Here is a 27,778-nt window from a genome sequence, read left to right on the forward strand (position 1 = left end):
AAGACCTAGAAAAATATAAATTTACTAAACAGCTACTAAACCTATACTTCACAAGTATGCTGTAATCTGAACTCGTTTATAGATTTACGCCATTATTTTGAAAAGTGGCTAGTGATTCTGGGTGTCTCAATTTTTAGGTGCTCAATTTGAGACACTTAAAATCAGACTGGGTGGGTATCACTTTTTCAGAAATACCCATTCCTTGAAGCTTGATAAGTAGTAAGAAGTGGTAGGTCTGAAGATGACGTCACCAATTTGAGCACCAAATTCTGAAGCTAAATTTAGGGAATAGTGCTGTGTACAGGTACAAAACTTCAGGGTAGCAGCTCTGAAGAGATCTGCTACAGGGAAGTCTAAGACAAGCTGTGGGAGATTGTACTGGCTCTAGTAAAGTGAACCCTGAGACCTTTGGGAAATAATCCCTAGATCAAAACACTTTGATACAAAATGTTATTCACTTAAAGGATGAAGCCTGACTCCTAGATTTTTCCCATAAACTTTAATCTTGTGGACTCCTTAATAGTTTTTTTTTTCTGTTAAGAAAGTATCCGTTTTCAGTAGCACCTCCCCTCCCCCACGTCTTCTTTATATCTTAGCTATGTAGATTAGCTTTCTCCTGGTAATGTTATTGAGAAAAGAAAACTGGCAAACTATTAAGTTTGGTAAAAATATCCAAATATTTGTAATAGAAGATGCTAGAATGGAAGTAGGGGTATCCAAGTGTTCTTAGCTAGTTCAAATCAGGCCTTCACTGACAGGAGGCATAGATGTGCCAAGCTTTTGTGGTTTCAGCATTACAACCCGAGATTTTTCTTTGACAGAGATCAGTTGCAAATCTAAGACTGCAGCTATACAAGCTAACAATTCCTCAACATTCATGAAATCTTTAGTGAGGAGGCAACAATTAGGATGATTACTAAGTGCTCAGGAGAACAGAAAGTCTAATCCCTTCATGGGTTCAGAGACAGGCTCCTCTTCAAACCTCTCTTCTCAAAAGTATTCAAACTTCCAAAAGGTGGGCAGATGAGACAGTCCTCTGTGATGCCCTAGAAGCAAGCAGGATGATCTCTGGTCTTCTCAGAGGGCCTTTTGCTCAGTGTTGGCATCAAAGGCTGACCCACCACACAGAGTGTAGTGGCAGCGTAGACTGCATTGGGGGAGGAAGGTGGCGAAGAGGTGGCCATTTTGGACTCCCAAACAGAATGCAGAAGTACATATATAGCTCTCATCATAGCATCAACACCAAAAAATTAAATTTACCCTCACAACATTCTTGTGCAGTAAATATAATACAATACCCATTTTACAGATAGGAAAATGAGGGACAAGGTCATACAGAAAGCCTGTGTCACAGCTGATAAATACTGGGAGAGCGTTCCTTACTCAGCTAGGCTGAATAGACCAGGAATGGTATTACCCAGTACACTCCTCCACTACCATACCTTACCTTAGGTATCAAGCAGTGGTCACCAACTGGTCAATCGCAATCGCCTGGGTCAATCCTAGAGATCTCCCAGTTGATCCTATGCCACTCCCAGAAGCAGCCAGCGTGGTCCCACGGGCGGCGGGCAGGGGTCTCCCTCTGCACGCTGCTCCTACCTGCAAGCCCCGCCCCCTGAAGCTCCCATTGGCCAGGAACAGTGCTTGCAGAGAGGGGCAGCGCGCAGAGCCACATGCCCCCCCGTGTCCTTACGGGAACTGAGTGGGGCCAGGATAGGCAGGGAGCCCACCTTAATCTCGCAGCGCCCACTGCCGACCAGGAGCCGTCCAAGGTAAGTATCACCCCGCGGGAGGCCGCACCCCAAACCCCAGCTCTGAGCCCCCTCCTGCTGCCAGCACCTCATACACCCTGCCCTGATCCCCCTCCCAGAGCCAGCACTCCATACCCCCTCCTGCACCCCAACACTCTACCCCAGCCCAGAACCTCCTCCTGACCCCAGCCCCCTGCCCCAGGCTCAGCCTAGAGGGGCCCCCCACACTGCGAACCCCTTGGCCCCAGCCCAGACCCCCACATCCCCTCCCAAACCCCTACCCCAGCCTGGTGAAAGTGAGTGAGGGTGGGGGAGAGTTAGCAACAGAGAGAGGGGGGAATGGAGTGGGGTGGGGTAGATCCTGGGTTGCTCTTAAATTCAAAAAGTGATCTTGGGCGTAAAAAGGTTGGAGACCACTGGTATAGAGAAAGCCTTTTCCAGTGCTTAACTATCCTTTAATTAGAAAGCTTTTCCTACTATTTACCCTAAATTTCCCTTTCTGCAGATTAAGCCCATTATTCCCCATTCTGAAGTAGTACATGTAATCTTTTCCCTCCTAAAATGTAGCACTTTGCACTTGCCTTTATTGAATTTCATCTTAATTTCAGACCAATTTATCAAGGTCCTTCTGGATTCTAATCCTGTCTACCAAAGCACTTGCAATCTCTCCCACTTGATGTCATCCTCATATTTTATAAGCACATTATACATTCCATTACTGAAATCTTTAGTAAAAATACTGACTAGTACGGGATCCAGGATAGACCACATTAGATACGTCTTTCCAGTTTGAAAGTGAACCACTGATAACTACTCTGAGTATGGTCTTTCAACCAATCTTGTATCCACCTTATAGCAATAATTTCTTATGAGACTATCATGTGGGATTGTGTTAAATATATCAAAGTCTACAGCTTCCCCTCTATCCACTAAACTAGTAACCCTGTCAAAAGGAAGAAATTAGGTTGGTCTGGCATGATTTGTTCTTGACAAATCCATGTTGGCCATTACTTATCAACCTATTATCCTCTAGGTGCTTACAAACTGATTAGTAAACAATCAGTTCCAATATCTTTCCAGGTATCAAAGTAAGGCTAACTAGTGTAATTCCCCAGGTCTGCTTTGTTCCTCTTTTTAAAAGCTAGGTACTACGCTTATCCTTCTCCAGTCCTCTGGGACCTTACCCATCTCCAAAAGTTCTCAAATATAATTGCTAACAGTTCTGAGATTGCGTGCATGCAAGAGAGACTGTCAGACCAAAAATATTGAAAAGGTTTCCAGCTGAAAGAACATATCTTAAAAGGAAGACGTTGGTACTGATATGGAGGTGGTTCCCATGTACACTCCATCCCGCATTTAAAAGTTGTAACACAGAGAAGGTTTTAACTATAATTTATAATTATTCAAGGCATGGGCTCCTTCCAAGTAGTTCTGTTCAATTTGTGTTCACATAGTTTTGGTTTCAGAAAAGTTTCTATGTTTGTCTATGTGCATTTAGCATGCTAACAGTATTTATATTAGCAAATTCTGGGAAAGCCTAGAAAACTACCCCACAGTGCTTCAAAGGATAGAAAGCATGGAGGACATGAAGAGTGACACCAACAACACTGGGGTAGGGGGAAAGTGTGCTGAACCAATTATTGGAAAAACAATAGTGTAACAGTCTAGACTTCTGATAAGGGCAAAAAACTGTTAGTTGCATGATTATTAACCAGGTTTAATTATATGATGTGTGTACTAATCATGTCAATGACTGGTTTTTAACTATTAATAACTGTACTGTGGACAGGCCTATCTGATCTAGCCACCTCTATTTTCATTTGAGGAGACTTAATAAAATATAAGTCAGTGAACATATCACTTGAAGGAAAACTGATTTTTTACAGCAAAATTACTGAAATCATGTTAGTGTGAACTCAGTCTTATTTTTCTCAGTAAGAAGACAGTAAAGCCCAATCTATTTTCCTGTGTATGGGAAGGTGAAGCAAAGATCTTATCAAATACTCTGAAATACCTGCATAAGTAATATTCCATATGTGTATTTGGTTGTAAATTTCCAGTCTTAACAATTCAGTAACCATCACAGACCCATCCTAAAAATGCCCCCAAAATTTTACAAAAAACACATGACTATCATTGAGACATACTTACATGTAAATTTTTTCCATAGTATGGAAAATACATTAAATCAATCATTCCCCCATCAGGAAAATAAGTTATCTGAACCTTGCCTTCTTCCTATGGTTGAAGACAAAATTAAAAAGTTAATTCCCATTTTAACAAACATTAAGAGGTAAAAGAAAATTACAACCTTCTAATGATGAAATGCAAGAACTCTACAAAAATATTTGAGTACTGCTGTACCAGAATAGTTTCCACAACAGAATGAATGATCTTTGCCAAACTACAAGACTCAGACAGACTTGTACTTGTTAAAAAATTATTAATAACCTTCTACTTGCTATGGTTGAAAGAACCAATTTTATTTCACAAAACAGATTTTAGCTTATACATGCTGCAACCTTCCATTTTTAATCCAGATAAAATTAATACTAATATTTATTTAGTAAAGTAGAAATTAAGCCAGAATAGTCCTAAGTTTTATTTTCCACCCACAATCATTCAAAAAACGAAACAAACATCTCTACAATGAAAACTTCAATTTATACTCCCCTTAATATAACAAAAGTATTTAAGGAAAAAGGTTAGACAGTGCAACTGCATTTCCAAATATCCACAGGCAAGTTAGAAAATGTTTATTGTGAAGAAGCAATAGCAAATCCATATTTAAGGTTTCAGCTAGATTTCTGTTTAAAGCCCAGTTTTCAAACCTCCCTAAAATCCACATTTAGGACCTGTTGGAAAAATCTGCACACCAGTTCATGGCTAAGGATTGAGTTTCTGGTGAAGAGTGAGGTAATTTGACAAGAGGTTCCTGGATAAAGGCTACCCAAAAAAAACAAAAAGAAAACTTATTGTTTAAGGTGTCAACTTTTTCCACAAACACGTTTTTGTGAGCAGATAGTGACAAGCATGAAATGCATATGGATACTGCTCCTTATTGCTGAACTGCCCTCTATTGAGATCTCACTCTAAGACCAAACTCCCATTACCTAAAATGCTCCTGCATTTTGTTTGACTCTTACAGCAAGTGAATGGGACACCTACAAACTATGCTGTGAGCTGTCCCTGGGACAGGTTAGCATGGTGATGGAGAAATATACACAAAATAGCTTATGAGATGTACTGGCCAGGAAGCTAGAATACCATGAATTTAAGCCTCCTCTTCCGCCAACTGCTGTTATTATTTCAGGGTATTCACAAGCTTTTATTAACCAAGGCCTCATATCCCCCATTTTGCAATATGATAACAGAGGCTGCACAAGATCACTTCTGGCAGAGCTAGGAACAGAATTCACATCTCTAAAATGGCAGACCCAAGCCTCATCCACTCAGCTTTGACTTTTGGCTAAGACTACGATTTAGTCATGGGTATTTTTAGTAAAAGTCACAGACAGGTCACAGGCAATAATCAAAAAGTCACGGCCAGTGACCTGTCTGTGACTTTTACTAAAAATGCCCATGACTAATACTTAGCTGCTGAGGGGGGGCAGCCCGGGGCTCCACTGCCACCACTCTGGGCTGGGAGGGTGGCCTGGTGCCCCACCACCGCTGCTGCTCAATTCCTCTCGGAAAGGGCGGACTGGGGTTCCACTGCTGCTCCCAGACTGCTGCTCCAGGATCAGTTGCCTGGGGTCGTCGAGCAGTGGCCAATGTGGAGGGTCCCAGAGCTGCCCCAGCTGCTCAGGGGATCCTGGGGTCAGCCGCACCAGCCGCTGCAGCTGCGCAAGTCATGGAGGCCTGGAAAGTCATGGAATCCATGACTTCTGTGACCTCTGTGAAAGGCTCGCAGCCTTACCCATGGCTAATGCAGTAGGGACTAGTGTGCAGAGACACCAACCTTGCTCTGAGACATTGAGAGGAGATTATGAAAAAAAGGTAGAGAGGAATTGGGGACATTGCATGGACCTCCACCCCTGCCCTCACCAGTCAGTGTGTATATGGCCAAGGGGAGGGCCTGCCCCCATTACACCCCCAACCTCTACTTCCAAACACAGAGAAGGGGAAGATCAGCCCTAGGAAAGCAGCACTTCTATGACACCGAGGGTCCTTAATTATCATTACCAATCCCAGGCCTGGACTTCCTTCCTAAGAGGATCCTCCTCCTCCCCAGTCATGTTCCCTCTCTCCTCCACTGCCACCATCACTGCCTGCTCCTGCTTTTCCCCAGGTGACTGTGCAGTGCAAGTCTGATAGAATCAAGCCACAACCATAGTCAGTGAAGTCTGGGGTGCTGGATTCACTGCCCAAACCATAGGTTGCCAATTGCAGGCAAACTGTCCTGCATGGCCCTTGCTGGCATGCTCCAGGTATTTAGAGCATATAGGGCCAGTTAGAGTGCAACATGCAGCCTTTGGCTTGGGCGGTGAACCCAGCAGTGCCCCAATCCATTCAAAATCACCACGGTTTGCCTCCTAACAGACTCTCACTGTGCAGTCTAAATGTGCCATCGAAGCAGTAGAGAAGAATGCCCATGGCCGTACCTGCTTCTGTTGGACCTAAAAATCAGAAGGATTACTGAAAATTAGGGATAGTTGACATCTCTGGCTAAGGGTATATGTACACTAAACACTAAACCTTGGCTCTGACTCAAGTTTGAACCCAAAGCCCCCCTCCCCATCCATACACAAAATCAGTTGACTCAGGTCAGAAAGTCCTTGCACCCTGTTCAGAAGGGGGGGGAGAGGACGGGAAGGGAGGGGAGCACAGCCAAAGTCCTACTGAGTCAGGTCAAAGTCCAGACATTTCACAGCGTAGATGCAGATTGGGTCCAGGTTGCCAGACTTATGTCTGGAGAGTCTGCCAATCTATCCCACAAACCGCTTCCCAGTCCTTCAATTCCAAAGCTTGCCAATTGCTTTCCAGGAATCAGACAAAAAAAAATTATCTTTTCCATAACTGGTGTTCTTCGAGATGTGTTGCTCATGTCCATTCCATATTAGGTGTGTGTGCTCATCACATGCACCAGTGCTGGAAGTTTTTCCCTTAGCAGTATCTGTAGGGGACTGGCTCTGGTGCTGTCTGGAGTGGCGCCCGCACGGTGTGGAATAGAGGGGGGGTGGCATGCAGCTCCCCCGACCCTCAGTTCCTTCTTGCCGGAAACTCCGACAGTGGGGAAGGAGGGAGGGCTGTGGAATGGACATGAGCACCACCTCTCAGAACACCAGTTATGAAAAAGATAACTATTTTCTTCAAGTGATTGCTCATGTCCATTCCATATTAGGCGACTCCAAAGCAGTACCCCTGGAGGTGGATAGGAGTGCATGGATGTGTAGATTGCAACATAGCTCTGCCGAACCCAGCGTAGTCTCTGGCCTGCTGAGTGATAGCATAATGAGAGGTAAACGTGTGAACAGAGGATCAGATGTCCTGGACTGGGTGTGCACCAGGAAGGCTGCCAAAGACAGCTGCACTCTCGAGTGGGCTCTGACAATCAGTGGTGGCGGAACCCCCGCCAGGTCGTAACAGGTCCTTATGCACAAGGTGACCCAATTAGAAATCCTTTGCGAGGACACAGGGTGACCCTTCATCCTATCCGCTGTAGCGATGAAGACCTGAGTCGATTTTTGGAAAGGCTTGGTATGTTTAAATAGAAAGCCAAGGCATTCCAGATGTCCAGGGCGTGAAGATGCCTCTCCTCACTGATCTTGTGTGGTTTGGGACAGAACACCGGGAGGAAGATGTCCTGGTTCATAAGGAAGGTGGAGACCACTTTTGGCAGGAACGCCAGGTGGGGCCACAACTGAACCTTATTGTAGAAGACCATATATGGAGGTCCTGAGGTCAAGGCTTTAATTTCAGAGTTCATCTTGCCGATGTCACTGCCACCAGGAACATGACCTTCCATGACAGGTGGGAAAGGGAGCAGGAACCCAGCGGCTCAAAGGATGGACCGGTGAGCCTAGAGAGGTCCAAGTTAAGATCGCACTGCAGGACAGGAGTCTGTACCTGCAGGAAGAGTCTCCCAAGGCCTCTCAAGAATCTGACCCTCATGTCATGAGAAAACACCGTCTGGCCCTGGATCAGTGAGTGACAAGCGGAGATGGCCATGAGATTCAGTCTAATGGAAGATCGTGCCAGGCCCTGGTTCCTCAGATAAAGCCTAAGACAGACTGTACGGAAGAGCACGAGGGAGAGATGCTGCGCTCAAACGCCCAGTGGGAAAACCTCATCCAGTTGGCCCGGTAAGTCAGTCTGGTTGAGGGCTTCCTGCTTCCCAGGAGGACCTGTTGGACCTCATACAAGCAGGTACGCTCCTCTGGGTTCAGCCACGCATCATCCATGCCAAGAAGTGGAGAGACATGAGGTTGCGGTGCAGGAGCTGACCATGGCCCTGTGACATCAGGTCCAGTCGGCTGGGCAGGGACCAGGGAGAGGCCGCTGCCAGGATCATGAGTGTGCTGAACCAGTGCTGGCAAGGTCACGCTGGGGAAATCAAGATAACCTGTGCCTTGTTTCTCTTGATCTTTGCCAGGACCCTGCTGATGAGAGGAATCAGAGGAAACATGTACATCAGGTTCCCTGACCACGATAGGAAAAAGGCATCGGAGAGGGAGGCCTTGCTGTGAACAAAAACCCGTGGCATTTCCTGTTTAGCCTTGTGGTGAACTCGGGGAGTTCCCCGCCTCTGGAAAATCATGAAGGCTACCTCCAACTGGAGCAACCACTCGTGGTGCGAGAAATCCCTGCTGAGGTGATCCGCTAGTGTATTCTTGACACCAGGGAGGTGACAAGCTTCGAGATGGATTTCATGGCTGATGTGAAGTCCCAAAGACAGAGTGCCTCTTGGCGGAGAGTCAACGAACGTGCTCCCTCTTGCCTGTTGATGTAGAACATCAAGGCTGCATTGTCCATCAGGATTCTCACTACCTTGCCCGACAGGTGAAGTAGGAAGACTCTGCATGCCAAGCAGACTGCCCTGAGTTCTTTCATGTTTGTGTGTAACATCTCCTCCAGGGAGCACATAGCTTGGGTCTGGAGGTCACTGAAGTGCGCGCCCCAGCCAAAGTCCAAGGCGTCCGATACCAATTTGATGGAGTGATGGGGGAGGGAGTGTCGAACAAAACCCCTTCTAGGATGGTTATGCGATCAGTCCACCAACGCAGTGAGGAGAGTACTGTTGGGGGAATGGTAAGGACCATGTTGAGGTAAATCTCCGGACTGGGAATAGACCGTTGCCAGCCATTGCTACAGGGACCACATCCGGAGCCTGGCATAGCAGACAATGCAGGGCGCAGGCAAACCTCGGCCATAGTCAGGGGGAACACGGAGACCTCGCCGATGAGGCCCATCAATGTCTGGAACCTTTCTAGTGACAGGAACACTCTGGTGCAGGTTGAGTCGAGCACTGCTTCGATGAACTCTATCCTTTGCACCGGAACTAACAGACTTTTTGACGTTCAGCAGGAGGCCCAGGGAGCGGCACATGGCTTACAGCACCGTGACATCCTCTTGGACCTTAGACCTGGAGTTGCCCTTGACCAGCCAGTTGTTGAGGTATGGGTAGATCTGGATACCCCGACGCGTGAAGTAAGCAGTTACCACCAACGTGCACTTGGTAAACACTCTGGGTGCTATTGCCAGACGGAACGGGAGGACCGCAAGCTGGTAGTGGTGGGGGTGCTCCATAAACCGGAGAAAGTGTCTGTGACCTTGAAAGATTGCTATGTGGAAGTCTGTGTCCTTCAAATCAAGAGCAGCATACCAGTCTCCCGGATCCAGGGAAGGGATGATTGAAGCCAAGGAGACCATGCAGAACTTTAGCTTCTTTAGATGCTTGATGAGGTCCCTCTGGTCCAGGATGGGCCGAGACTGCCCTTGGCCTTTGGGATTAAGAAATATCGGGAATAGAACCCTTTGTTCCTGTACCTGAGAGGCACTTCTTCCACCACACCCAAATGCAGCAACTTCTTTACCTCCTGTGCAAGGAGACTCTCGTGAGGAGCGTCCCTGAAGAGGGATGGGGAAATGGGGTGGGGGGGGGAGGTAGAAGTCAACTGCAGGGTATGACCCTCTGCCATAGTATTGAGGACACAGCTGTCTGAAGTTATAGCTGTCTATGCAGGGAGGAAAAAAGAAAGGCAGTTGGAGAACAGCAGGACAGATGGATCCGGGGTAAAGTCTGGTAGGTCTCCCTCAAGCGCATTCTCAAAACCCTGGACAGAGGGAGGAGGTGGATGGCTTGGGCAGCACTTGTAGCCCCTATTCTACTTAGAGGGGGCGGGAGGGGTTCCTGGCGGGGTTGACTCCCTTGGCCCAGAGATTGCTGCAGTTTGAACCACTTACGGGCTGAACCTGGAATGTACAGCCGCAGAGTTTTCAGGGTAGTGCAGTATTCCTTAAGGCCATGCAGTTTACTGTCCGTCTGCTCTGCAAACGGGGCCTGGTTCTGAAAGGGGAGGTCGTGCATTGATTGCTGAGCCTCTGTTGACAGACCCGAGAGGAGCAGCTAGGATGCCTTTAGCATGGAGATGGCAGAGGCCATGGTGCAAGCTGGGGAGTCTGCTGCGTCTGAAGCTGCTTGGAGGGCTGCTCTTGCTGCAGCCATGCCCTCTTCAAGGATCGCCCAAAATTCCTTCTTGGACCCTTCAGGCAGCAAGGCCTCGAATTTGGCCATAGACTGCCGCAGGCTTGGTGGTTGGCCACCTCAACTGAAGGCTGGAAGACTAATAAATTTTTCGCCCAAACAGATCCAGTTTCTTCAAGTCTTTATTCTATTCAGGTTGACCCCACCACTCCCTCTGGTTAATGACTTCAACTAAGAGGGAGTTGGTTTAAAGCCTGGGAATCAGGGCATGCCCCATCCCTAGGCTGAGTCGTGTCCAGGACCAACTAATTAGAACTAATACCAAGGATAAATACTAAACTATATACAACTGTTTTACAAAGAAACATTCGTGAGACACATTGAACTAAGCGAAAGCTAGATGAAGCAGCAGAAGTTCCAGCACCGTCAATGGCGGCAAGAAGGAACTGAGGGTGGGGGGAGTCTGTGGCGCCCTTTATACTGCGCCAGGTGGGTGCCACTCCAGAGGGTGCCAGAATAGGTCTCCTTCGGATACTGCTAAGGGAAAAGCTTCCGGCACCAGTGCATGTGGCAAGCACATACACCTAACATGGAATGGACATGAGAAAGCATTCGAAGAAGAATCTTCTGTTTCAAATGCAGCTGCTTGGCAATTACCCCTGTGCCGGTCTAGATAAGGGAAAATCTGCGGCTAAGGGAACAGGCATGAGCAGCAGCATCTGGGTCCCAGCTGGCATGTCAATATCCCCCTCCGAGAGTTGCCTTCAGCAGTTCAAAAACTGCAACTGAAATGTCCTCTACTGTCAAGCAGATGTTCTGCCTATTTTGGGACACAGGCAGAGCATGAAGTAGAGAAGGTTATGCAGTTGCTCTGCCAGTGTCCCAAAACAGGACAGAACATGAGGTGGAGAAGTCCTTCCACTCTGTCGGGGTCTGTATTGTCTCCAGCTGCTGGGAACACACGGACCCAAAATGGCTCATCTGGATGTATTTGTGAACTAAAACCACTCAATACACTTCCAGTCAACCACCATAGGACACACAGACAATTCTCCCACAATCCGCTATGAAACAACTGTCAGTTGGCAAGGGCACTAGGAACTCTGGGATACAATAGCAGACGTTCGCAGAAGCTGAAGCTCTGACTTGGGTCTGCATATTACAGTATGGATGTAACAGCATGATGAAGTCCAGGTTTTCACTGCACCGTGGATAACTCAAGCATGGGCTTGGAAACATCAAGTCTAAAAGCCCAGATCCCACAGATCAGGGCTTAGTGTGCAGTGCAGATCCACACTAGGAGACCAGGGTCCTCTCTTATGCTCTACCATAGACTTCCCAGGATGAATGGGGGCATCGCTTACACCATCATTTTTGGATGCAACAATTCTGAGGTCTGTGCAGAGAATGCTCCACCCCGTGAGATTTAATATATAATGCTTAATCTCATCAACACATTAATTTATTTGATACCAATCAGATTTACTGGATACCATATAAATCAGTAGAGACAACAGAGGACTGTTTTCATAAGCTATGGTCCAGAGTCCACACTTGGTTACAGAGTTACCTGCAGATAAAGTTAACTGAAGCACTTGATTAAATTTTACTAAAAATGTTAGTAAAATGTAATTGACTGCTCTAGATAATGGTCCATTACTTAAGTAGTTATATACTTTCTCATGGACATGATGTTTCCAAAAGCACCCAGGACTCATTGGTAAAAGTTACATAAAATCTAACATTTGAGGCTCCTTACTCTGGAAGAGATCATGCCTGCTCAGATCCATGCATGGAGGGGGCCACTCCACATTCAAATTTTCCCTATACAATGTGATAGCGAAACTCTCCACAGCCTCACAGCATTGTGCCCGCCCCTTCTGGACCCTGTGGAGGGCCGTCAGTGTTGTCCAAAAGGGAAGTTAAAAATGGACAGGAGTAGTACTGGGGTGAACATCTGCCTCCCACTGGCCCCATAGAAAAAATAAACCTCAAAAGTTAGTAGTAGCCTTTAGTAATTTTTTAACATTATCCCCATGCTCCTGTGTATGCAAGGCTATAGAGAGCCAGACCAACAGCAGCATAGATGGCTCCTAGACAAATGGCCCTGGATTTCCAGGAATCCTCCAGGTTTGAGAGTGGTAATGAAGAGGAATCTCCAAAAGGTTATATTCATAGATCCTCAAGTAGAAAGTCCCTTGATGGATTTTGCTGCAGGAGGGGAAAATTCAGGCCTTTGCTTGTTCAATTCGACCCACAGAGTAGGGAATGCACAAGTGGCTTTTCTGACATAGATGTCCCTTTTCTATATGAATTCATGATAAAAGCAGTGTAGCAAACATATGTAGTAAGGATCAACTGTAGGGGCAGTTAAATGGAAACAAGAGAAAAGGGAAGAATGCAGGTAGAGAGCAAGGAGGAAGCAGGAGAAAAACACATGCAGAAGAAAACATCCAATTTCAGTATGGTAGGCTTTTAACAAACAAACAAACAAACAAACAAACAAAAAAAAACCCCAAAAACCCAATCATTTGTGATGTTTTGGACAGGATCCTGTTCCCAATCCTTCTCTGACCTGTAACTGTATTTATTTCTTCCTTCTTACTCAACCTCCTTTGGAGGCACATCTGTCAGATTGTTTGGCCCTTGAGCTAGCAAGCCCTGCTATATACTGCAAAGATTCAATATTTCCCATTACACTGTCCTTGTAAACTACAGTAAGTGCTCACATATGGGAAAATACACTTTGTTCAATTGTATTTCTGTAACGATTCTTTCAAAAAACAAAGTATGGAATACATGAAAAAGGAAAAATGGATTAAACAGAATTACAGTAAGAGAAGGAAGTTAAGGTACACATTTTCAAGAGTAATTGCACAACTGCATATACAATCATCGTATTTATATGCACAGATCTGGTAACTATGTGCACATAGGTATATTTGCATGTACAACTGCCTGATGAGCAACTGCATGACTAACTTTTTGAAAATCTGACCCTAAGTAATATATATATATGTGTGTGTGTGTGTGCATACATGCAACTCAAAGAGATTACTACAGAATAATCGAGCACTTAGAAGAATTTCTAGACCAAGGGTGGGCAAACTTTTTGGCCCGAGGGCAACATCTGGGTATGGAAATTGTATGGCAGGCCATGAATGCTCACGAAATTGGGGGTTGGGGTGGAGGAGGGGGTAAGGGCTCCAGCTCTGGGGTTGGGCCAAAAATGAGTTCAGGGTGTGGGAGGAGGCTCCGGGCTGGGGGAGTGAGGGCTGCAGCTGGCAGGGCAGGTTCTTGGGTGCAGGAGGGTGGGACTGAGGGGTTCGAATGGCAGGAGGGGGATCAGGGCTGGGGGTTGGGACACTGGAGGGGAATTGGGGCACAGGCTCCGGACAGCGCTTACCTCAAGCAGCTCCCAGAAGCAGCAGCATGTCCCCCCTCTGGCTCCTACGAGGAGGCACAGCCAGGCGGCTCTGCGCGCTGCCCCGTTTACAGGCGCTGTCCCTGCAGCTCCCATCGGCCTTGATTCCCGGCCAATGGGAGCTGCGGGGGCAGCGTGCAGAGCTGCACTTAGGAGCCAGAGGGGGACATGCTGCTGCTTCCAGGAGCTGTGCAGAGCCACAAAATACGCAAAGCGGGGCAAGGCCAAGACCCCCTCCCCAGCAGGAACTCGAGGGCCAGATTAAAACGTCTGAAGGGCCGGATGCGGCCCCCGCCGTAGTTTGCCTACCCCTCTTCTAGACTCTGAGTTCATTAGTGGCCTGGTTTTCAAAGCTGCTTAACACTGATAACTTCCGTGGGGATTTGTGGTTGGTCAGCACTCCTAATAATCAGCCCATAGTTTACAAAATAGATACCCGCAATATTAGACTAGGATTGTCTCCAAATACAGTGAATATTATTGCAGAAGTGAAAACAAGGATGTACTGTGTCCTGAAGAAATGCAGAACTTGGGATAAGAATGACTTGTAATCCTACAATTAGAGTAAGTGGGAATCCAGATATCTACAATCACAGCTCATCTTGTTACCCAAATTGACATGTGGTGATAAGAGCAAGATCAATGATGATTAATAAAATTTTGCCCTGTAAAAAAAAGCTAATCTTGCCTCATACACCTTAAAATCCTAGTTATGTTGACATCAGCAAGGGAAGGCAACCCTACTCATTCAACTCTTCTGTAATTCAACACCTTTTTTAGTCTCTTCTGCAATTTAGGAAAGTAATAGTCATATCACTATGCAAGCAGTGTAATAACTGGATACCTTTGGATTACAATGATACATTTTGAGGGGAGTGTATATGCTGTGTATGCCTGGGTGCTATATGTGCCTGTGTATCCCTCTTAGCTGTGTGTTTGTTTTTTTCCCCATCAAATATTTACTTAAAAGCCAACAGTATTTTTTTTTATTTATAAAATAAATATATATAAATATATATTTTTTTTATTTTTATATATATATATATATATATATATATATATATATATATATATATATATATATAAAAAACAATATAGCTTAAGGTAAAGGAAAGAAAATGCTGCAAAAGCTATTCTGACTAACAAAGCTAAATACTTCTGGCAAAAGGCTAAAGAACTAAATAAAAAGAGACAAAAGCAACCAGAACATGGAGTATTAAGAAATAACAATTTGAACGTCACAATTCTACCTGAAAAACTGTCACACTATTTTTTACAAATGACACACAAAATTAATACAACTGAAGGACAAGAAAAAGTGTCTTTCAGTTTACTATATTCATTTTACAGAACTTCATAAATAAGCATTTTACTGTCACTATAGAGTGGTTTCCAGTGTTTGCGTGACTCTTTCACAAAGCAATGGAGGGGAAAGAAATACTTAATAGTAAAATTCTTAAAAGGATATCTATTTAAAATATGTAGTCAATTTGAAATATGTTAAGTTGTTTCAAGTACTACATCTGTCCTCCTGACAACTTTTGCCACTCGTTTAATACCTGAAACTTATTTTTTTAAATTTAATTTGACTACAGATTTCACATAGATGACGTCCTTTAAGAATCTGAATAGATTGTACTTACAAGAACTCACATTGTATTGCAAGGAGGCAAAGACAGTAGTCAATCCTGTTCATATTTATACCCACAGAACTCCATCTAAGACCAGTTACACATTTCTCATGTACTTAAAGGGTAAGTGAAGAAAAAGCAGGCAGAAGAGTGATAAAGAACAGATCCAAAGCTAGACAGAAAATTTTATCTGGATCAGCATGATAATGGGATTTGTGCTTAATCACACAACATTCAAGAGACAGCTTACTTTTATCACTCTCAAATATTTTGAAGTTTACAGCAGTTACCAATATACCCATAATGTTGCATGAAGTTAAACATCCAATACATAGTACACTCCACTGTTTTTAGACATCCGTCTTTGGCAAAGGAAAAGCTTTCTAGTGCAATCCTGGCTTTACAAGCAAGCTTCAAATTGGCTGCTGGGCTGACAGAAGCACAAAGAGGTAAAGCAAGTTGCCCAAGTCTCATAAGGTGAAAAGCATATTCTTTATTAAAAATTCAAGTAAAAACACTTTGAGCAGGGGAAACTACATGGGGTTGGAGAGGAAAACAACCTTCTACAGCACACCTTTAAACTTGAGGAAGAATGCAGGGCACATTCAGTTATTTTGCATCTGCTACTACAGATGGACTGTAAGTCTGCACAATTTATACTTCTATTAGTAATACCTTCACTCTCTGCCAACACCCCGATGACTGAAGAAGAGTGGGTCACCACAAATGTACATCATGATGGAGTCTGCAGAATTCTCATGCATGTCAATACCACTTCATCCGTACAGGGGGAAAAAAAATGGATTTGGGGCTTTTCACAGTCAAAGTGTGTGGGAGAGAGGGTAGATAGGAGGACAAAAGAAGGGATAAAAGCACTCAAAGTAACTAACTCAACCTAGACTCAAAGCCAGAATATTTCTGGGTTCAATCGCTTGCATTGGCCACTGAATCACATGGCCATCTTTAGAAGCTTCTTTTTTAAACCAAATACTTTGGTTTTTTAAAATGCAGAGTTGGGAAAACATATGCAGAAGTCAGATCAATAAAATCATCTGGACTGCAAGAAACTCTTCACACATGCTAAGCCATACAACAAACATGAATAGATCTGTTGATATTATAAGCTGTCTTCAAATCAAGTATGAACAAATTTTACTTTATGAACATTAACCATTTTAGAACTCCCACTTGTCTCTTACCCATCATTACATAAACTGTCTAAGATGCATTTGCAGCATGGAGAGAAAAACAAAAATATTGGTTATGAAATGGGAAAACAAAATACAACTTGTACTGAAGTAAAAAACATATTTCAATATGAACAAGAAATCACATGTATACTTTTTGTCTTCAGCTTTGTCAGACCTACCTGATTTTCAGCAAAGTCTTAAGGATATGAAACATGAAAGAACAAAAGAACAATTTTTAAACTGAGAAGAAAACCGTACCTTTATGAAAAAGTTAAAAAACATACTGAAGCACTAACCTGCATGAACACAAAACAGATATAGCTATCAAAAGAAATCAAAATGTGGATTTTAAAATAATGGAAGTTTCAAAGAAAAAATGAAGTTAAAAACCTTTGCTTCTAGCACTTATGCTTGCTTTTTTCTCTGTTTAAACATAAAGGAAAATGGCCATAAATACTTATCTTTATTCAATACTCACCTTAGGTGAACATTGTATATGTGGCTCTCCTTCAGGCTTTAATCCAATTATCTAAAGAAAGGGAAAAATCTCCATAAACAGCTATTTTTCTGTGGGACTTGTACAAAGCTGGTTTTTAAAAACATGTTAATGTATGGGAGACATTTAATGTGCAATTACACTTTGACTATGACAATAAAAATGGTATTACAGGTTTCCCTGGTTATCATGGTTGGATTTCTCTATTAAATGCGTTCAGCTGATAAGCAACTAAGTCTCCAGTTTCCAGGTCTACAGCCCTAGTAAAAGGGCATAAAAACTGGGTCCTTTCCAATTCAGGCACTGTTACCAACAAAAGGTTCTCTGAGGTTAGCTCAGACCTTCAGTTACAGCTGGATAGTTTCATTTCCTTCAGAAGGCTTGCACATGTGTAATTAATTAGACGTTAGTAAAAAAACTTTGTTGATGCACAAGACTAGAATAGAATCCATTGTTCACTCTTTAGTTACATTCCTTCTGAAGAGCATAAAGAAGAATGAAAAGAGCAAAAATTCCACAAACTTATTTTCTTACTATAGTAAGCAAATATAACTAAATACACACAGGGACCAAACCTGGTGAGTAAGAAGGTACCATTTTGACAGAGTGCCATGGACTCGAACCATACTAAGATCTAAAGTGCTGATGAACTACTCCTCAAAATGGTTCCACTAGCCACAGCCAGTAGCAGTTCACTATTCCAAATTAAGCATGTAACATTAATGGCTGAATCTAGGTGGAATGTCCAGGCAAAATATCATGCAACTTGCAGTCAGCTAACACAACAGTTTTCAAAAGTTAAAGCAAGCACCATTACATTCTGGTTCATACTTGCATTCTGGAAACGTAAACAAACAACTTTACACTGAGCTTTTTCTTTTACAAGGTAAGAGTAGCATCCTTGTATTTAAAACTGGGCTTCCAGTTTTGATCCATGGAAACAAAGCCAATATTCTTAAGTATTAGAGATTTAAACAACTTGCCCTCTCCCCATCCCTAAAGCAAAATTGTTAGTTATTTCAGTAAGTTACATTGTTTTACAGAGAAAGAAATTGAAGGGAAAGCCTGGACAAATAATTGAGCTATTCTCTGGAAGTAATTTTCATAAAGTTTTAGTTAGGAAACTAAGTTTTAAACTTAAGAAAACCAGAAAGAAAATTCTATGCACTTACTCTATTCATTTTCACAAGCACACATGGAGTTCCTTTAGCATAGCCAAAAGTGTCATCTTCTACTCCAGAACATGATCCAAGCTTAGTGCGATTGAATTGACATGCCTGTTTAACAGCACGATCTTCATTTTGCTCAAACAGTTTTCCTGCGGTACATGCTATATTTCTAGATTGTTCTGAATCATCATATGCTAGAAATAAATAAATAAATAAATAAATAAATAAACTCTAAATCTTAGAATTGGTGTAACATACTCATGCAACCAATACGCACACAACCCTATAGTAAACTACTTCTCAAGGTCCCTTATCTCTACATAAATTTGTAAGGATTTCAGCTTGAAAATAGAAAAGGAGTACTTGTGGCACCTTAGAGACTAACAAATTTATTAGAGCATAAGCTTTCGTGAGCTACAGCTCACTTCATCGGATGCATTTGGTGGAAAAAACAGAGGGGAGATTGATATACACACACAGAGAACATGAAACAATGGGTTTATCATACACACTGTAAGGAGAGTGATCACTTAAGATAAGCCATCACCAGCTAAGGTGCCACAAGTACTCCTTTTCTTTTTGCGAATACAGACTAACACGGCTGCTACTCTGAAGCTTGAAAATAAAATTTGTTATTTTCCCACTATACCTTTCCTATTATGCAAGACAGCAAAAACTATTTGCAGGTATTTTTGTCACCAACAGGTGGTGCTAGACGTTTTATATTCATTAAATTACTGAGATGCCAAATTAGTCCCCCTAGTTCTCTTTTCACATAGATATGGCTCCAGAAACTGCCAAGCCTTTCCATTTCTCTAGAAATGAGGAGACAGGTGTAAACTAGGCAGAAGTAACATAAAATGGAAGGATGATCCATTCTGGGAAAATGAACCTACAAAATCTACATTACTCTTCTCCTGTAGTAAACCAGAAGATATAAAATTCTTCCTAGTGGTTGACATTACTGCTATCAAAAACTTCAGTTCTACTACCCTTAATGAAGGCAGCAGGCATAGCTCCTGACAAAGACCAGATATATCGAGGAAGGCAGAAATTTACTTATAACCACAATCAAGGTAATCTGATCTGCTGAACTGTTGGAAACAAGATATCTTCCCCCAAAGCCCTCCTCTACTAGGTCCTTTTGCAATTATTGTGGACATCACCCTGCCTTCACACTCAGGTGTCATCTTTAACTCACATCTTCCTCTAGGTCCTCACATCTTGCCAACTCTTTCTGCATAACATCTAAGACAAGGACAAGCAAACTTTTTGGCCTGAGGGCCGCATCGGGTTTCGGAAATTGTATGGAGGGCCGATTTGTGCCTCCCCAAACAGCCAGGTATGGCCCGGCCCTCGCCCCCTATCTGCCCCCCCCCACTTCTCGCCCTCTGATGGGCCCCCCCTGGATTCCTGCCCCATCCAACTCCCCCTGTTCCCTGACAGCCCCCCCCCCGGGGTCCCTGCCCCATCCACCCCCCTGCTCCCTGTCCCCTGACTGCCCCCAGAACATCATCCAACCCCCCGTTCCTGACTGCCCCCCCGGGAGCCCTGCCCCATCCAACCCCCTCTTCTCCATGTCCTGACTGCCCGCCACCAAATCATCCAACCCCCCTTCCTTCCTGACTGCCCCCTGGTACCCCTGCCCCATTCAACCCCCCTCTTCCCTGCCCTCTTCCCTGACCCCTATCCACACTCCCACCCCCTGACCCCAACCCCCCTACTCCCTTACTGCGTTGCCTGGAGCACCGGTGGCTGGCGGCCCTATAGCCACACTGCCTGGCTGGAGCCAGTCACGCCACCGCACAGCATCTGGTCAGGCCAGGCTCTGCCCCAGGAGCTTGCAGCCCCACCGCCCAGAGCACTACGCTGGCGGCCCAGTGAGCTGAGGCTGCAGGGGAGGGGGAACAGCAGGGGAGGGGCCAGGAGCTAGCCGCCTGAGCCAAGAGCTCAGCAGCCGGGCAGGAGGGACCCGTAGGCCATAGTTTGCCCACCTCTGATCTAAGATATCATATGACCTTTCTTATCCATCCAAAAAGTTAAAACTCTGGTCCAAGTTTCCAACATCTCATATCAATTACTGCAATACCCTTTCCCAGGGCCTTGAGAAATGCAGTCTTGCCTGGCTCCTATCCATTTAGGATGCTGCTGCAAAGAGCATTTTTCAAGCCCATTTACTCTGACTATGTGTTACCCCTCTCTTTGAATCCCTCCTCTGGCTCCCCCTTCTACATTGCATCAACTATAACTGTTTGCATTTACCTTGAAGCCCCTTCTTGGCCAATCCCCACCCTATCTATCATCTCATTCATTATCGAGCAGTTGATGATCACCTCCAATCGGCGCATGATGCCAGCCTCCACTGCCCACTTGTTAAATTTTCAAACAAGTACTTTCATGCTCTCTTCCACGTTGCCCCACACACTTGGGGAGGCACTCCCGGTGAACACAAGCAAAGCTACCTCATTATATACCTTCTAATCCCTCCTCAAAACTCTCCTTTGCTATGACACCTACAAAAAACTTGACAATGTTTAGGTATGCAGAGACCACTGCCTATCATGCTGATCAATATTGTCTGTATCCTTGTACTCCCCCTCTGTATCCATTTGTTATAGTCTTATACTTCAACTGTAAGCTCCTTTGGGCAGAGACTGTCTTTTTGTTGTGTTTGTACAGCACTTAGCACAATGGGGTCCTGATCATATGACACACGAATAATAATCAAGGCCAATATACAAAATAGCTTGTCATGGACCAAATTCTGGGTGATGTGAGCTCTCCTGCCACAGAAGCTCAGAACCTTCTGGATAACAGCATTCATCCAATATTTGTAACCCTACATGACAATCTGGAGAGGTGCAGTCTCAACCAGCACTTATCTCTTTTCATTCAAGATGCTGGCTGGTAGAGTTACCCAGTGCAAGAGGCCACGAGGCCCAGCAGGCTAAGGCAGAATATCTTGCAGTCATTTGGAGGTCTTGACCCAAGCTTAAGAATAATTTAAAACTTATTATGAAATTGTTCTTGTGAAAGATGTACAATCATTAAATCTAGAGTTCAGAGTTATACATATGAACTCCAACACTTGTATCATTGTGGAAGTGAACTTTGGAGGCTTGAAGTGAATACTTAAGCCCAAAGTCTAGAACCGCTGTCGGACTGTCTTGAGTGCTGAGCGTACCCTTTAAGATGACTGGTCCTTTGCTTAGCCAGTAGTCGAGATACAGGTACACATGAATACCTAGCCTTCTCAGAAGGGACAAGAAATCATATTTTGTAATAAAGATCTCTGCTTCCTTAGAGAAACTCCTACTCTTCTGGGACCCCGATTGCTGAGCTCACATTGCTCCAAAAGGCTAAGGGGCTCATAAGGATACAGTGGTGTGATCCGCTAGAGAGTCCATGTATTAAAGAGATTCCAAAGAGGGGCTATTAAGGATCCACAGTCCCTAAGCAATCGGCAAGATGCGGACTGCATTTTAAGATGTTGAGAAGCACAGCTATAGGTCACTAAATTGGATTCTGTTCTCTTCCTGTTAGCTATTTGTCCAATTTTGGTGGTGCTCGCAAATTTGATCACAGCTGCATTTATTGCTGAAACCACAGAAAGCAAACGTGCAAAGTAAATTGAAAGGTGGGTTTTTGGGTTTGTTTTTTTTAAATTTAGATGCTATGAGTTTTGGAAACCCTAGCACAACTAGCAGCAAGTATCAGTCTTTGAAGATACACATTCTTCACCATTGTCACAGAAACAGCTCTTTAAACCAAACAGTTCTGTGGCAGTGTGCATATTCAAGCTGAGATGCACTAGACTTGGGAATGTTTTAATTTAATGTGAACTAAATGCTAGAACAACTGTACAATTTTTTTTTATTTATATTGGGAGTATTCAAGTACACAACTCAGATGACAAATTCAAAAGCCACCATCTCAAATGGCATTCTTGTTGGTAGTCTCAGCAGAGCAAAGGATTCAATGAGAAGAACGAACAACTTTTTCACCCTATAAATAATCCCTCCAGGACAGGATTCGGGCAGATTGCCCCTCGGCTATCCCCCTCCAGTTTAACAACTCTGGCGCTGGTGGCAAATGAGTAAATAGAGAACTTAAGACAGTAGGGTTGCTGATCCATCACCTGTCTCAAGTTCACCTAAAAACCCACCAAAGCAGGCAACAGATAAGCAGTGCCATGGTAGTAAAATGCCCTGGCTTCCTGGGGGCAGAAGTTACACCAAAATGCAGGAGTATGTCAACTTTTTTCAATTCACTTTTAAAAATATCTTTAAAAGGTTCAACGTTTCTTAAGCAAAATGGTGAAAAAGTTTAAATTTCCATAACTTTACAAGATAGGCTGCTTCATGGAAACAGGTGACTGTGCTAATAAGAATAGTCACTAAACAAAATAAAAGGTATGTACCTCTACTAGCCAGAGGGGTCTCATTATATAGAGAATTAAACAGAACATGAAACTGAAATTAAAATTGTTTGAATCATAAATTATCTACATGTTAACCACAAGATTAAAAGTGTTTTCCCATACTTCTACTACGTTATTTCAACTCAGCAAACCTTGATGCTCCCATATGACCTCCTCCTACAAAGATCTTTTAACTCTCTCCAATACAGCCCCCAGGCCAGCACAATCTCCTTGTGTACCATACAACTTCAATTTCTTCCACCAATTCTCCCTTGAAAATTCACTTTGTTTAGTACTCAAGGATTACACCATCCAAGGATACTGGAATACTATGAACGTCCAGTGTACGTCGGGGTCACATTAGATCAAATGCTGACATTCAAAGAACAGATCAAAACGCTGGAAAAAAAGTTAACTCTAGGAATTGTGGACTCCAGAAACTGGCCAGCTGACCCCAAAACACTCTGACCAGCTAGTCTGGCCTTGTGTTACTCAACTGCAGAGTATAGTGCCCCAGTACGGAGATGTTCAAGACAGGCACACAACATAGATACTGAACTCCATTAATCCTGTAGGATAATCCCTGGGATTTTCAAATCGATTCCCATACTATCACTATACCACCTCTAGGGGACTGCACCACTATCATCAGTTAAGTAGGATGCCTTCAGTAAAAAGACAACAAAAAACAGTCACTTTGTACAAGACATCCACTACATGGATTGATTCCACCATCCAAGAGGTAGAAGCCCAGAAAGATGTTTGCCTCTGAAAAATCTCTTACCACAAAATATTTTGTAGTCTTTGATGGGTGTAACAAATAGCTGGATATGTATATGATCTTGGAAAAACTGGTTCCTTCAGAACAAACTAACTCCCACAGGCACTGACCTTGAATGAGAACACTAGCATAATCTAAATCGAATTAGAGGTGGAGTGGCAAAGCCTGGTGAGAATCTGAGGGGGAGGCTGGGACTGAGAACCAATAGGGTAGGGAGGAGCATGTCAAGACAGATTGGACAAAGGTCGGGGGTGCAGGCAGGAAAATTGGCATTGCCTGAGCAAAGAGAATGGGACAAGGAACTGGAGGGAGAGTGAGGGAGAGACAGAGGACACAGAGATTGGATGAGGCATCCATGAAGGGAGAACAGCACTAGGAGCCAGTGAGATCAGGGAAATGTGGGTGGGGGCAACTGGAGGACTGAGTTGGGGAGAATGACAGATCAAATGAGGAGACAGGAATTAGGAGAGTGGTGTTCTGGAATTGGCTGGGAAAAAAGAATGGGACTGGGACAAGGAGCCAGGGGTTGGGAAGAAAGACTTGGGACAAAGACAGGTTAGCAGGGACCCCTGCCTGCTTCAATGCACAGGATGGATCTGCTTTGGGAATGAATTAAAGTTGTATAGTAAAGGAAACTTTGTGTAGGACGCCTGCTTCATTTATTGCAGAAGTTGAAAGGTGGTTAATGAATCTGGCAAGGGACTGGGGGAAGGGAAAAGAGCGTGTCCTGGTAAATGCTGTCCTGGAGAACTGGACCCTATCCTTGTCTCTGTCACAGGAATTCCTATGGGATGCTATACAAGTGGCTTAAACCAAACTTTTTAAAAGGTGATCACTCCTTGTATTTCTCATCTTCTGGGTAATGAGATGTTGGGGTCTGATTTGTGGAAGTCCTGAGCACTCTCATCTCCAACTGACATCAGCGGAAGCTGTGCTTGAATACATGGAGTGACATATAAAGCTAAGTACTCTGAAAAATCAGGTTCTAGGTTTCTCAGATTGGACATTCAAAACTAGTAGATACTTTTAATTTCAAATCTCTCTGCACCTGCATTCCCAATCTGTACAATGGGAATAATAATAATATCCCCTCATCCCACAGGAGTCATATGAAAATAAATTCATTAATGTTTGAGAAACAATCATACTATAGCGGTGAGCTCCTGAATAATAATTCAGTCTTCAGAACAGGGTTTGACTAGTGTGCAGTAAATAAGGCATGGGCTACACATTGAAAAACAGGGAGAACACACAATTTTGAATAGCCTAATTAATTGAGCACCTTTCATTCTGTGCACTGAATGAGGAGTCCTATAGAAAAATTAGCACATGATCATGTAATTAAAGATTGTATCATGGTACCTATGCACAAAGGGGCCAAATTAAGATTGTACAAACAACGTTAATTCTGATACTTCCTAACTTTTGAGTGCTTGACTTAGAAACCTTAATAACGTTATTTTATCTTAGTTTTTCTTTCTAAGTAACAAAAACAGAAAACATATTACACAAATAACTTTGCTATTCATTTATCTACCCTTTGTCTGATATAATCTTTTCCCACATACTAACTTCAATTGTAATCTCTTTTGTCATGTTTTATAAACCTGTAAAATACCATTCACCAATATGACATTACATATAAAAAGTAAATAATACTATCTTACTGTTTGCATGCAAGTTTATTTCTTTAACCAATTTAATGTCACTCTTAACTAGGCTTGTAGGAGGACCCAATTCCTTCCTCAGCTATCCAAGCACACTACCTATTGACGTCAGCGAAGGCTGCACAGCAGTAATTCATGGTAAACTTTGACCAAACATTTAACTCTGGATCTTCTTGTATTTATTTAAGGAATGAAAAGCAGAATATATAAATTTTACTGATCTGTAGAAGTCTTTCTGTTCAGAAAGGCCATAGTACATTAGCAAATCTAGCAAACACCATAGTATACAATTCAGAGCAGTGGTCCCCAAATTTTTTCTGTCACTCCCCTCTTGCCCATAATGGAACCTGTCCGCACTGCCCAGGAGTCACAGCTGGAACGGTGGTCGGTGCCCGGGAGCAAAGTTGGGGGCACAGCAGAGTTGGGGGTCCCTGCCTTCTTACTCCCCCCCCCAAACATTTCTCCACACATCCCTACAGGGGTGCATCCCACAGTTTTGAGACCACTGATACAACTAATAAATGTTAAATTCTACAGATCATGTCCTCTAAAGAAAATCAACTGAACGTATTTATAGCTACAGCATGTCCAACCACCGTAATGTAAAAAAACGTTCTACTTACACTTTAGAAATTGTTTAAGGGTAGAAACGTATTCTGCATATGACTGGGAGTCAGACTTGTTAAAATAAAATTCCAGTGCAGTGACTGGCTTTGGTGAAATCATAAGTCCTTTTAAAGAAAAACAAAACATAAAAAAGTCAGATATTAAACAACTCTTTTCACCCCCACCCTCATTTCTCAGAAAGACATTTTTCAAATTTTAAATAGACCATCTAGTATAGAATTTCAGCAGTCTCCTTATACTGTACAACCATATTTTGAGGGTAGATTTTTAAAATCAATTTTCAACACCAAAATCTAAATTACAGTCTAAAGTTACGATTTAAGTGCAAGCTATAATAATTAGAATTCATAATCATCAAAACCCAAATGATTGAGAATAGAAAAATTAGCTAATCACCTGCAGTTTTAAAGTATTTTACTGATTACAGTTTTACTTTGTACTTTCCATATTCAACAACATTATACCAAGACTTCTCTTTAAAAAGAACATTTTAATTTTTAGACTAGTGCTAAGTAAGACAGTCCAGTGGACAGCTTCCATACCTTAAGTTTACTTACTCGGTATATGGGTATTTTTACATACTCTTAGTTCCATTATAAATTTGTTACTTCTGTATCTCCTGTGCATACTTTTGAAACCTACTAATTTTAAAGAAGTGGTTTAGAAAGCCAAAAATGCCTTACGTAGTAAAACTCAGGCTATTATAATTTTAATTTCAGGGTGACCCACAAAGAACAAAAGAGGACTTGCACCTTTCAAAAAAAAAAAAAAAAAAAACCTTTATAAATGTATACAGGTGGTCTTAAAGATCTCCTAGCCAAAAACAAAACCACATTGATTGTTCTTTTCACCCTTCTTCCCCACACACCAGAAGTTCAGATTACGTCTACCTTTGAAGACTACAAACAGCAGCAAAACTAGCAGGGTGAGATAGCAAGCACTGAAAAAACAAAACTTAATCTACTGAGGATACAATTTTTTATTTGCATAGTTTACGATTGGTTAACCTACGTAATTAGAAAAACCTTGTAGAAAAAAAATGTTTTTGTTAAGGGTGTAGTATCTACCCACTCCACATCTTCAGTTAAGACTTGAAAAAGGCCACCACACCTTTTGGTAAACCCAGGAAGACTAGACACAAGGTTCTTGATATTTCTAAATTGAAATATAAACAAGATTTCTGCCCCCCACGCAAAAAAAGGGCGGGGAGGCACTTCTCAGGCCGTCCTTATACATCATAAAAAGGAAAAGGAAGTAACAAAATCAGTTTTCCCCTCTCTGTAGGTCACTTTTAATACATTTATTGATAAAATGATAAACTTATCAGAAGGCATATGGAAAGTACAACTACATAGACCAAACCTATCAGTGATCCACTGCAAGCCCCAAGTGAAGACACAGAAATGGTGCTTTTTTTTTTTTTTTTTTTTTTAAAAATAGGGAAATAATTTTGACAAATTAAAAGTTTTCGGAGAAGGAATGAGTTCCAGAGACTAACATTTTAGATATGCCTTTTAAAAATGCACTTCTTGACTCATTCACCTTTTCTGTGGGGTTCACAAAAGCACAGGTTCTTCCTCTCACCCCAGCAGCAGTTAGTTAAACTATTTCCCATGGCAAGTATTACCTAAATGCGAGTATGACATCTGATACATGAAACTACAAACCCCATTTTGCTCAATGAATGCCATTTTGACAGTAAACTGAACTGTACCTTCACTGTTGCCTTTTAACCTCCATATTGAACTGGGATTCCATGAGGTGTCAGCAGAGGGCTAACAATGGAGAGCAATCAAGAGTCATTAACCTGGAGGGCATTCCATTCAAATGGACACTCCCTAGGACAGGTTTCAGAGTAGCAGCCGTGTTAGTCTGTATTCGCAAAAAGAAAAGGAGTACTTGTGGCACCTTAGAGACTAACAAATTTATTTGAGCATAAGCTTTCATGAGCTTCAGCTCCTGAATGCATCCGATG

At 43.1% G+C, this 27,778-nt stretch overlaps 1 protein-coding gene across 2 annotated transcripts in view; it reads right to left on the reverse strand.

Annotated features, from left to right (window-relative positions):
* The window catches only part of ATP1B3 (ATPase Na+/K+ transporting subunit beta 3), a 65,961-nt gene that overhangs the window by 7,907 nt on the left and 30,276 nt on the right, over window positions 1-27,778 (reverse strand). The window contains exons 3-6 of one of the 2 annotated variants that reach the window (XM_038416608.2): window positions 25,800-25,907; window positions 18,312-18,502; window positions 17,122-17,172; window positions 3,903-3,989 (exon numbers count right to left, since the gene is read on the reverse strand). In XM_038416608.2, the coding sequence (XP_038272536.1) occupies window positions 3,903-3,989; window positions 17,122-17,172; window positions 18,312-18,502; window positions 25,800-25,907 (437 nt within the window). The remainder of the gene's footprint in view (window positions 1-3,902; window positions 3,990-17,121; window positions 17,173-18,311; window positions 18,503-25,799; window positions 25,908-27,778) is intronic. The other variant, XM_043492908.1, reaches the window with a different exon arrangement.

The sequence above is a fragment of the Dermochelys coriacea genome, chromosome 9, assembly GCF_009764565.3.
Source record: "Dermochelys coriacea isolate rDerCor1 chromosome 9, rDerCor1.pri.v4, whole genome shotgun sequence".
NCBI lineage: Eukaryota > Metazoa > Chordata > Testudines > Dermochelyidae > Dermochelys > Dermochelys coriacea.